At 40.5% G+C, this 12,667-nt stretch overlaps 1 protein-coding gene across 3 annotated transcripts in view; it reads left to right on the top strand.

Moving 5' to 3' along the window:
* SEC31B (SEC31 homolog B, COPII coat complex component) overlaps window positions 1-12,667 on the top strand; it is a 226,566-nt gene that overhangs the window by 152,122 nt on the left and 61,777 nt on the right. For all 3 annotated transcript variants that reach the window (XM_040362336.1, XM_040362335.1, XM_040362337.1), the window contains one exon: window positions 3,983-4,318. In XM_040362336.1, coding sequence (XP_040218270.1) covers window positions 3,983-4,318 — 336 coding nt within the window. The remainder of the gene's footprint in view (window positions 1-3,982; window positions 4,319-12,667) is intronic.

Raw genomic sequence — 12,667 nt, 5'->3', positions numbered from 1 at the left:
GGGACCTAAGATGTTGTGGTGGATAAATGCTCTTTACAATTACTCAACCGCTAGAGTTAAAATAAACGGGACAGTATCAGGGCCATTTGAGATGTTTTAATGGGACCCAACAGGGGTGTCCCCTGTCCCCCTTACTGTTTATCCTATCTCTAGAACCATTGCTGGCGGGGATTGGAAATAATCCTGACATCATGGGGATACAGATAGAAGAAGAGGAACACAAACTTGCGGCGTACGCCGATGATATTCTGCTTTACATAATGAACCCAATGATAACTCTCCCTAATGTATTAAAAACTCTTAAAACATATGGGGAGGTATCAAGTTTCAAAATTAATCCCTTAAAATCGGAAATACTTAACAATAAGCGTCAAAGCACAGGAGGAATGTAGATACAAACAAGACTTCCCATCTATCTGGAGAGACACCGAGTTAAAATATTTAGGAGTCAATATAACATCATCCCCTGAGTCAATTTCCAACATAATTACATCCCACTATTGAATGATATTAAAACGGATTTAAATAAAATCGCATCTAGACAGAGATCTATGCTAGGGAGAATAAACCGTTTTAAAATGCTAACCCTCCCCAAGATTTTATATAAAATACAAATGCTACCGACCTCACTTCCGGAAGCATACTTCAAAACATTAAAAGCTATTGGGTAGGTTTATATGGCAAAATAAAAAATTGTGCATAAGTATGGCAATATTAACAAGAGATAAGGCACACGGAGGTCTGTGGGTACCGGACATTAACACATATTACAAGGCTATTCATATGGCACGGGTGGTTGATTGGGTATAAAAAAAATTAAGAGAAAAGGTGGGTTAAATCCACCAAAACGAGCACATGATCACACTGACATCAATGTCAATTTGGCATAGGGTACACAAAAAGGAAAAATGGAGATATAATTCCCCACTAATTTCACTAAATGATGCAAATTATTTTGCACTGGGGAAAGTGAGTTTGTTTGGTAATTGGATAAAAAAAAAAAAGATGCACAATTAAGGGACATACTAAAAGAAGGTAAAATATGCACTTATGAGGAACTGATTATAAAAATAAGAAATATTTGATCTAAACAGGTGGCGATATGCACAGCTGAAACATTTCGTGGAATCCCTCCCTTATCCGATTAGGCCGGAGGGTAATCTGCTCCCACTAGAGTGCTTGTGCTCAGCACCAAATGGAAAGGGTGGGATTTCCCTGATTTATAAAATTTTGATTGGGTTAAAATTTTCAGGGCCACCACCGTATATAAAAAAATGGGAAGAGAAGTTGGAAACAGTTGAAACTGAGATAGATGTTGGGAAAATATTAAAGTTGACGCATTTCACATCAACCAACTGTGGTTTGATAGAAATTAATTACAAATGCCTAGCACGCTGGTATATAACCCCGGACATAGCACACCACTATCAAAGGGAAACCTCTCAATTCTGTTGTAGGGGCTGTTTGGAACCGGGAACTATGTCACACTTATGGTGGACTTGTCCAAAAATTAAAACCTACTGGAACAAAGTGATATGAGTAATAGAGGAAATTACTGGAACTAAAATACCAGAGGAGCCGTGGGTATGCCTGTTTCACGGGACAAAAATGCCTATCAAACAGTACATTAGAACCTTACTTCCCCATTTTCTAAATGCAGCGAAAAGTTTGATTCCCAGACAGTGGAAGGATCCTAAGAGCCCTACGGTGAGGAACTGGTAAAATAAATGATATTTATTACACAGAACAGCTAAGGTTTATGGGGGAGCAAGGAGAAGGGGGATTTAAACTAAAATGGCAAGATTGGGTAAAATATAAGCTGACACAGAGATTTGCAGACAGGATGGTATAGCGCAGGAAGGGCAATAGGCAAAGGGAGACATGACACGAGATGGTTGGTCGGAGAGAAGAGGGCAGGGTTTGGGTTGGGGTTTTCTTAAAACTGGAAAATAACGTATTTTTGTATATGTCTTGGACCGGAACAGGCTATTTGTCTGTGAATGAAATATTGTATGTACTTTATACCTAATAAAATAAAAAAAAGATTAATGTTTCCTGTTAAAAACTTGTCAGTCTGCCCGGATATTTACTTTTGACAGCTGATAAGTCTCTACTTATATGAAAGAATCGGCAAACTCTGCATTGGAGATCGCCAGGGGGGGTTGAATCGAGATCACAATTTTTTTAACGATTAGTTGTGCAGGTCTAATTTATTTATATATATATAATTTCTGTAAGAGTACCCCTTTATGTTTTACTAGGATAAATTAAAAGTAACATTCTGTATGCTAGAAGCAGAAGTATGGCATTGACATTTAGCTTGGCATGATAAGGATGTAGCCTGCGGTTAGCCCAAGCTAATAAACATACAATGTGTCTCTTTATAGGGACAAACAAGAACCTTGACTGAACGCGTAGCTTTTTGTGTTGTATGTCCTTATCAAATTCTTGGAATTGTCTCCAAGCAGAATATGTGTTTAATCCTAACCTACTATTGCATTGTATAACTATCGTGTCCTGCTGTAATTGGCCGACCCGTGGGGGGGTTCCCTAATGATAAATGTGTAAATATTATCTGTAACCAATAAACCATTGTAATCTTGAGTCACCATAAAAAAAAAAAAAAAAACTATTTGTATGATAAAAATTTCAGATGAGTACAGTGTTGCATGACCGCGCAATTGTCATTCATATTGTGACCGTGCCAAAAGCTGGAATTTGACCTGGGCAGGAAGGGGGAAGTGCCCTGTATTGAAGTGGTAATTAGTTCGCCCTAAAAAATTCATGTAAAAAATAAAGCTTGTTTACGTGATATATTGGTCTGTATATACTGTGCACACCAATAAATTAATTTGGACCTCTTATTTGGTTTGGTGCTCCTTCCATTGGTGGGGGTAGCCCTGTCTGTTGTGAGCAGCCTGACCCAAGCCAGCCAGTAAGCACTCAATATATTATTTAATCACTCTTTTTGTATTGACTCACATTCAAGTCCTAGCACCTATTGGATGCTTTTTTCTTCACTGCAGATTATCTGTGTGTCAGTGACTTCAGTATTTTTAGTCCCAAATTTGAAACCCTAGCATATGATATGTCTGTCAGTACAAGTACACATTTTTTTAACTTCCTTTGCTTTAGAAAATACCGTAAATGCATTTTGCAGGGCAATTTTGCCAAAATAAATTTTTAGTTTGTCTCCAAAATAAAAATATATGTAGTGCTGAGTTTGGCATTGAAGTGCGTGTGGTTTATGTGTGCCTGTATATGTTGGCCAACAGGAACACTTAGGCCTCATTCACACTTCGGGCCATGCATCACTATGGAGCGTCGGATGTCAGCGGAGACATGTCCGCTGACATCCGACCCGATTCCGACCCGCTAAAAACAGACGTATGGGGGCCACGTCCCCATCCGTCCATGCGGATCGGATCGGGTAAGATCTGATGAAAACGGACATTCTGTCCGTTTTCATCAGATCGCTCCATAGGGAGACAGCGGTGCCCGACAAGCCCCTCCCCGCTCAGTGAGCAGAGAGGAGCTTGTCATCCGTCGGCTCAGCGGAGATCTGCGGACTGATCTCCCGCTGAGCCGACAGGAGCAGGCGGACTCCGTAGCAAAGGAGTCCGCCAAGTGTGAATGAGGCCTTAAATGGGAAATTGCAAGGGGTTCATTGAATCAAATTTTGGCTAGTGTTGTATTTGAATTTGACAGTATTGAATGATGCCATCCAAATTTTGAGCAGGTAAATGTACTGATACCAACAAGGTTTAGAACAATTTAAAGTTCAGGTGCAATATAAATCTAGTTGTTTACGGGGTAAATATTATGCAGGGTAAAATGTGTGTGTGTGTGTGTGTGTGTGTGTGTGTGTGTGTGTGTGTGTGTGTGTGTGTATGTATGTGTGTGTATATGTATATATATATATATATATATATATATATATATATAACTAAGATTACATGTTTATTTTGTCATCTCCTTGCAGGATTTGTACAGTGTCAACCATTAAAGCAGACCGCCCAGATTCCAACGGCTACTAGTTTAACTCCATCACCAGTTACAGGACATATACCACCTGCTAATCCTATGAATGTACAAAGTGTTCCTACTCCTTCTGGAACCACGTTCTTCCCTCCAGCCTCCCACCATTCGTCACATGGATCTACCACCTACCCAGCTTCAGCATCATCTATGTTAATGGGTCAACCTCCAACACCCCCCTCCATGACTGCCTCTTATACTCCATTTAACTACCCAGTGGGGTTGGGATTTCACCATGGTGGACCAGGAGCTCCATCTAATCTACCACCACCTCCAACAGGTATGTGTTTTTTTTGTTTTGTTTATTGAAAGCAAGAAAATAAAACCAGTTCTCCTACCATTTAATAATCAAAGGTAAGTTATTAAAACAAACAGGGCAATTCTCCTTTCTTTATCACGGGACGCAGAAAATCTTTATATCTACTACTATAAGGTTATGCTGTTACCTTAACCGTTTCTCGACCACTGCACGCCGATGTACAGTTGCAAGAAAAACTGTGAACCCTTTTGGAATGATATGGATTTCTGCACAAATTGGTCATAAAATGTGATCTGATCATCATCTAAGTCACAACAATAGACAATCACAGTCTGCTTAAACTAATAACACACAAAGAATTAAATGTTACCATGTTTTTATTGAACACACCATGTAAACATTCACAGTGCAGGTGGAAAAAGTATGTGAACCCTTGGATTTAATAACTGGTTGAACCTTCTTTGGCAGCAATAACTTGAACCAAATGTTTCCTGTAGTTGCAGATCAGACGTGCACACAACGGTCAGGAGTAATTCTTGACCATTCCTCTTTACAGAACTGTTTCAATTCAGCAATATTCTTGGGATGTCTGGTGTGAATCACTTTCTTGAGGTCATGCCACAGCATCTCAATCGGGTTGAGGTCAGGACTCTGACTGGGCCACTCCAGAAGGCGTATTTTCTTCTATTTAAGCCATTCTGTTGATTTACTTCTATGCTTTGAGTCGTTGTCCTGTTGCAACACCCATCTTCTGTTGAGCTTCAGCTGGTTGACAGATGGCCTTAAGTTCTCCTGCAAAATGTCTTGATAAACTTGGGAATACATTTTTTCTTCGATGATGGCAATCCGTCCAGGCCCTGACGCTGCAAAGCAGCCCCAAACCATGATGCCCCCACCACTATACTTCACAGTTGGGATGAGGTTTTGATGTTGGTGTGCTGTGCCTCTTTCTCCACACAGTGTTGTGTGTTTCTTCCAAACAACTGAACTTTGGTTTCATCTGTCCACAGAATATTTTGCCAGTACTGCTGTGGAACATCCAGGTGCTCTTGTGCAAACTGTAAGTGTGCAGCAATGTCTTTTTTGGACAGCAGTGGCTTCCTCTGTGGTATCCTCCCATGAAATCCATTCTTGTTTAGTATTTTTTACGTATTGTAGATTCGCTAACGGGGATGTTTGCATATGTCAGAGACTTGTGTAAGTCTTTAGCTGACACTCTAGGATTCTTCTTCACCTCATTAAGCAGTCTGCGCTGTGCTCTTACAGTCATCTTTACAGGACAGTCACTCCTAGGGAGAGTAGCAGCAGTGCTGAACTTTCTCCATTTATAGACAATTTGTCTTACCGTGGAGTGATGAACAGCAAAGCTTTTGGAGATACTTTTATAACCCTTTTCAGCTTTATGCAAGTCAACAATTCTTAATCGTAGGTCTTCTGAGAGCTCTTTTGTGCGATGCATCATTCACATCAGGCAATGCTTCTTGTGAAAAGCAAACCCAGAACTGGCGTGTTTTTTTTTTTTTTTTTATAGGGCAGGGCAGCTGTAACCAACACCTCCAATCTCATCTCATCTCATTGGACTCCAGTTGGCTGACACCTCACTCCAATTAGCTCTTGGAGGTGTCATTAGTCTAGGACAGGGGTCTTCAAACTATGGCTCTCCAGTTGTTCAGGAACTATGACTCCCATCATGCCCTCCCATCATGCCCTTGAATGTCAGAGTTTTACAATGCCTCATGGGATGTGTAGTTCCGCAACAGCTGGAGAACTGTAGTTTGAAGTTCCCTGGTCTAGGGATTCACATACTTTTTCCACCTGCACTGTGAATGTTTACATGGTGTGTTCAATAAATACATGGTAACATTTACAAAAATGTGCAAACTGCAAGAAAGTGACGAAGTGCTGTACCTAAATTGCAATAAAATCATAAATGATACAAATGTGTGAACCAATAAATGGCAAATAGATAAACAGCAAATGTATACAACATGAATATATGATCAATAGTCCCAAAGTGCACAAAGTTGCAAAAAAGTGCAAAGTGCTAATTGTGCAAAATTGCAAAATGTGCAAAAATGTATAAAAAAGCCAGGATGGATTTAGCTGAATGTGAAGAATTGTTCAATATAACAATAAATGATAAGAGAATGCAGGATATAATAAAGTTCTGTTTAAATGGATGATGGGAACAAACAGGGTCAATCTTCCAATATATCAATGTTCTTGATAGATATGTTTCCTTAATTGCAGTATTGAACCATACTTTGTGTCCTCCACCAGTCTCTCAGAAGTCTCACCTCACTGCAAAGGATCTTAAGCACATCAACTTATTCCCTTATCAGTCTTCTCTGCTGCAAATGTCGTATGTTCACTATTGGACTCCTCTATTCCTTATAGTAGCTCTACAACAGCAAAAAAGAAGGGGGGAGGAAGAAAACTCCAGCTCATTCCCAGGGTATAAAGCAAGGAGAAGAGGAAGCTCCAATAGTGTAGTATAAAAATTAACCTTTAATAGTTACACACATAAAAATGGACTCGTATAAAGAAAAAGTGAGCATGTAGGGTTTAAATGCAGCAAAAATGTGCTGTCTTACGGTTCCCTTCGCTCCTTCCAATTTGCGGTAGCCTCTGTATCCCTACGACGTTACATCACGTACCTCGTGACTTCCTCAGAAGAACCTGATTGGTTGTTGAGGCATCCTAATTATACCGTCCTAAAACCTGAAGTCGAAAATCCGCCATTTTGTCGGTGGTCGTAAACAAATAATATGGGCACCGCCATTTTCCCTAGGATCCAGAAAAAGGCAGGCAGCTCCATTTTGCTGAAGTCTTGTTTATCCTTGTCAGTGGACATTTATTTATAATAACATCGTCCTGTATTAGTAGCATTGTGGATGGCTAAGCAGCTGTGTTACTATGCCTATTATGTAAATTCACACAGTGGGCTGACTATGTAATACTAAAGCATACGGGACTGTCCCACCAGCCATGGAAGTCACCCATAAGGTATTCCCACTAATACTCCACATTATTGACATTAATATACAAGCTAGTATAGACAATAATCAAATGTGGATAATTTCAATAAAAAAAACAAATATTAAAATACTATAAAATAGAATAAAATGAATTGAATTAAAATGACCAGCTCTATTTATCCAGATTAATCTCTCTTAAGTCTACTTAAAAACATAATTGCTCAAATGAACGATTAAAAATTGCTTAAAGGCTCTTAACCTGGCGCTTACGACTCGGGCAGAAAAAGCCATCAGATGGAGCAAACACAAATTTCATATCCAGGCCAACAGAATAGGCCCACTCTTAGCGGCCAAACTAACCCCAAAACCCAAGCTCCTTTCCATGCCTAAGATTAGAATAGGGGGGCAACCTCCTACGACCAACCCTTCCAAGATACTGGAAGCTTTTCATGGCTTCTACTCGCGCCTCTATGACCCTCCCACTCTTCCTTCGGCTGACTTAACATCTAAATTTTTCGACGGACTTCCTATCCCTTCTCTGACAACGGCCCACAGAGAGATAATGGATGCCGAGTTCTCGGTGGAGGAGGTGAGGAGGGTGATAGAGGGTCTCCGTTCTGGCTCAGCTCTGGGGTCGGATGGTCTCTCCATTCCATATTACAAAACTTTTTCGGATATTTTGTCACCACACTTGACCAGATTTTTCAACTCTAAGGCCAAAGGTGACCCTTTTGATTCCCAGATTAATACGGCTTTTATCACAGTGATTCCCAAACCAGACAAAAACCCGGAAGACGTCAGCAACTACCGTCCCATTTCCCTAATAAACAATGACCTTAAAATACTCACAAAAATCTTAGCCAATAGACTGGCAGGGTTCATAGGGCAATATGTACACAAAGACCAGGTAGGTTTCATTCCAGGCAGGCAGGGCCCGGACCAAATTCGACGAGCAATTGACCTAGTGTCAATCCTACAAACTAATTGGCCAGGAGGACCCCCCCAAAATGGATTCCTGTTGTCACTGGACCTTCAAAAGGCCTTTGACTCAGTGTCCTGGTCATACATTTTCAAAGTACTAAACAAATGGGGATTTGGGTCTAGGTTCCTGGGTTTGCTCCGGGCCCTGTACACCTCTCCCAAAGCTCTCATCTGGATTAAGGGTCATTACTCCGAACCTATTGCAATTGCAAGAGGAACTCGACAAGGATGCCCTTTGTCTCCGCTAATATTTGCAATTGCTATTGAGACCCTAGCAATTGCTATAAGACTAAACCCTAACATTTTAGGAGTAAACTGTGGGGATCAAATTCACAAATGTGCCCTTTTTGCGGATGACATCCTGCTTTTCTTAACCGCCCCAATGTCCACCCTTCCCAATTTATGCCGCACTCTCGAGGACTTCTCTAAAATCTCAGGCCTGACGGTCAACTTCTCCAAATCAAAGGCACTTAATATTTCTTTATCCCCTCCTTTAGTTCTTAATCTTAAACAATCATTTAAGTTTACCTGGAGCCACTCCTCGATTCAGTACCTGGGTATCAATTTGGCAGCCAGAACGGAGACCCTCTATGATCTTAACTACCCCCACTATGTATAAAAGACTAGAGGCTGATATTATTGCATGGTCTAAGCTTTTTCTCTCCTGGTTGGGGAAGATTAACTCGATCAAGATGACGTTGTTTCCAAGGTTACTCTATTTATTTCGCTCTCTACCAATTCCAATTAAGAGAAGTCACCTAAGATCTATGCAGAGTAAAGTACTTAAGTTCATCTGGGGTTCATCAGGGTATCGAGTACCGCAGAACACACTTTTTCGTCATAGGAGTAAAGGGGGGGGCTAGGACTCCCCGATCTCCACAATTATTATCTTTCAGCAAGATTAGCTAAATTTTCCACAATATATGCCAAACACAATATTCCTGATTGGGTGAATATTGAACAGCAAGCTGTCCCCACTATCCCCCTAGACTACCTTTTATGGTCCCCTGTCAAGACCCGCCCTGCCATCCTATCCCCAGTGCTGTCTCAGTCTTTTGTCCTGTGGGATCGCCTTAGACATAACAAATGCATAACATCCTCCGCCCACCCTTTAGCTCATATTTTCAACAACCCTGACTTCCCGCCAGGACTACAATCCTCAGAGTTTAAATGGTGGATGGACAAGGGGCTGTATCGGATAGGACAATACTTTACTTCTAGTGGCCCCATTTCCCTCAAATATTGTGGACAATCCCTTCACATTCCGGACTCTGAGAGGGCCCACTTCGAACAAATATCACAATTTCTATATAGTATCTGGAACTCTAAACCCCTACCCCCTAACTTTACTTCGTATGAATTTTGGTGCGGACAGGCCATGGAGGGGAGGGGTGGCATCTCACTGATCTACTCGGCCCTCACCCACCCGACGTCTAAAACATCCTATATGGTTGCCTGGGAGTCCGACTTCCAATGTGACATTAACCTGGAGAACTGGCACAAAGCTGTCTATAGATCTTTTCGGGGTATACAAGGAATCTCCTTGATGGAGGCAAGCATTAAGGTCATCACTAGATGGTACCTGACTCCATCCAAACTAGCCGCCATTTTCCCCACAGCTGATCCTCTATGCTTTAGGGGATGCCAGCTCCGGGGCAACATGGCTCACATTTGGTGGGAATGCCCTAGAATACGCTCCTTTTGGAGGATCATATTCAATATGATCTATAAGGTTACAGGATTTCGGATTCCCAGGACACCCAATGTTGCCTTATTGAATGCTAATATCCCTCTTCTTCCTAGATCCTCACAAAAGCTGATCCACTTCATGTTACTTGGCTCTAAGATCGCTATAGCCAAATCTTGGAAACGGCCCAGGCCGCTCATCTCAATGGTCAGACAAAAAATCTCTTGGATCATGCTTCAAGAAAAATTATCCAGCATTCTCTCTAATTCAACCAAGGCTTTCCATGAACTGTGGAATCCCTGGGCTGATTATGTTGGCATTCGTCTTATCCCCGACCCCATTTAAATGTTGAGAAGACTTTGTCTGTGAGGTTAGGCACTATTCCGACCACCCTAACCCTTATCCCTTCCCTACTCTCTCTTCTTTTCTTTTATTCTCACTTTACCTCTCTGTTCTATCTCTCTTGGTTATTGTTCTTTTATCAACCAGACTACACGTTTAATGTGGGGTTATAACTCTAAGTTATATATGGATTGCCCGTATTTATTTACTTTATTTTACATACGTTATGTACCTATTTTGATGGGGTATTCCTCTCGTTACCCTTGGGTATTTCTCTATCTAAATCGCATTGGTGAGAGTAATGCGAGTTAGGGGGGAGGGTCTGGGGGGATTGGGGGTCCACACTCTGGCACAGCATGATCCCAATCGGGGTGCTGGGGGAGGGGGCTTGGGGTCTCATCTGGACCAGTTTCCCTGTAGTCAGGGTAACATTACCGGTAGTCTGCTTGATATTTGGGGTTTTTATTCTCCAACAATTTAATGATTTGCAAGCAGACATTCTTATTGCTTATAGATTTAATAGAGTCTTTATTTGGTAATTGTTTATAATATAATCATATTAACATGTATGTTCAGTTAGGGCATACGTTGCTCATGATGCTTATCACATTGTTGTAACCTGACATGAATTCTCAATAAAAATTTATTGAAAGCAAAAAAAATTGCTTAAAAAGCAGTTTAAATCAAACTCTACATTCATTCCTCCCGGTGTTAGAGTATTTAAAGTATATATCCACCGGGATTCTTTTTGGCCAATATCCCTGATTTTATGACTACCTCTCCATGAGCATTTGTGTTTTTCAATACCCCAAAACTGTAGTTGTGACAGATCTTTGTTATGAACTAATGCAAAGTGTTGTGATACATTGTGCTTCGGAAAGCCTTTGCGTATATTCTGAATATGTTCTTTTATTCTTACTTTGAGGGCTCTTTTTGTTCTGCCTACATACTGAAGTTTACATCTGCATTGTAATATGTATACTACTCCCTCAGTGTGGCATCCTATAAAGTCCCTAATAATATGTGTCCAGTGTTGGTTCTAATAAAATCAGTTCTCTTTCCCTGTAGTTATTTGGCATGTTTACACGCATAGCAATTTCTGCAAGGGAAAAAACCTTTACAGTTAAAGAAAGTGTAGCTTTGTTTTGGTGGTGATACTACTACAGATTTAACAATCACGTCCCTCAGGGTGGGAGCTCTCTTATAAATAATTTTAGGTTTATCTGGTAGGATTTGTTTAAGGTCTTTATCTTTTTTAAGTATATGCCAATGTCGTTCTATTAGTTTGGCTACTTCTTTGTGTTGTACGTTGAAATCTAAAATGAGACATGGGTAATCTTGCTGATTTGGGGATTTTTCTTTATTTTGTAGCATGACATTCCTGTCCATCTCGTGTACTTCTTGTATTCGATCTTGTAGCCAGGAATGATCATTTCCCTTTTCTTCAAATCTTTTTTCCTATGTGTTGGGCCTGTTCTTTAAATTCTTCTTCCTTACTGCAGTTCCTTTTCAGCCTTATTAATTGTCCCTTTGGGATGTTATAAAGCCACGGCTTGTGGTGGCAGCTTTCTAAGGACAGGTCGCTGTTGGTGTCTACCTTTTTAAAAAAAAGGTTTGTGGTAATTTTGTTTCCCTCAATGGACACAGACAGATCTAAAAAGTCAACCGACTTTTGATCAATTTTCCATACTAGTCGGATGTTATCATTACCATTTAGTTTCTCCAAAAATGCTTCTAGATGTTCTCTACTACCATTCCATACTATAATAAGATCATCGATGTAGCGATTGTATAGAGTTAGTTCTGGTGGTGGTTCCTGATATATTGCCTGTTCCTCCCACTGTGCCATGAAGGCATTGGCAACGCTCGGGGCAAATTTTGCTCCCATGGTAATGCCTACTGCTTATATAGAAAAGAAATTACCGCGCTAAGTAAAACACTGATATGAAGCTGCAACTAAAAAGTGATATACACACCAAACAGTCAAATAGAAAAAATGTAGTTGCGCTATGATAAACTAAAAAACTAAATAAACTAAACAAATAACAAAAAATATTAAATGAAGCAATGACAGCTGTGTTAATCATGTGTTCAGTGAAGTCCAAAGATAAAACACAATTAAAGTAAATTCTTCAGTGGTTCAAATTATAATTCAAAATGTTGAAAAAATCCACCACCCAAAGTGAAGACACCACAAGAAATGAAGGCTTACCAGATGGCAAGCACAGATGGCTTGCGGCTGTAAACCCCAGCCCGGGCCTTTAGTCATGGACTGCAGCACACACCAGTGTATCCAATGGATCCTCCAGGCACAGATGTCACCAGATGCATGGGATACCCAGAAAATAATGGGACTCACAATAGTGAAATACCATAGTATAA

This window comes from Rana temporaria, chromosome 8 (assembly GCF_905171775.1).
Source record: "Rana temporaria chromosome 8, aRanTem1.1, whole genome shotgun sequence".
NCBI classification, from domain to species: domain Eukaryota; kingdom Metazoa; phylum Chordata; class Amphibia; order Anura; family Ranidae; genus Rana; species Rana temporaria.
This window is presented reverse-complemented; position numbering and strand designations above follow the sequence as displayed.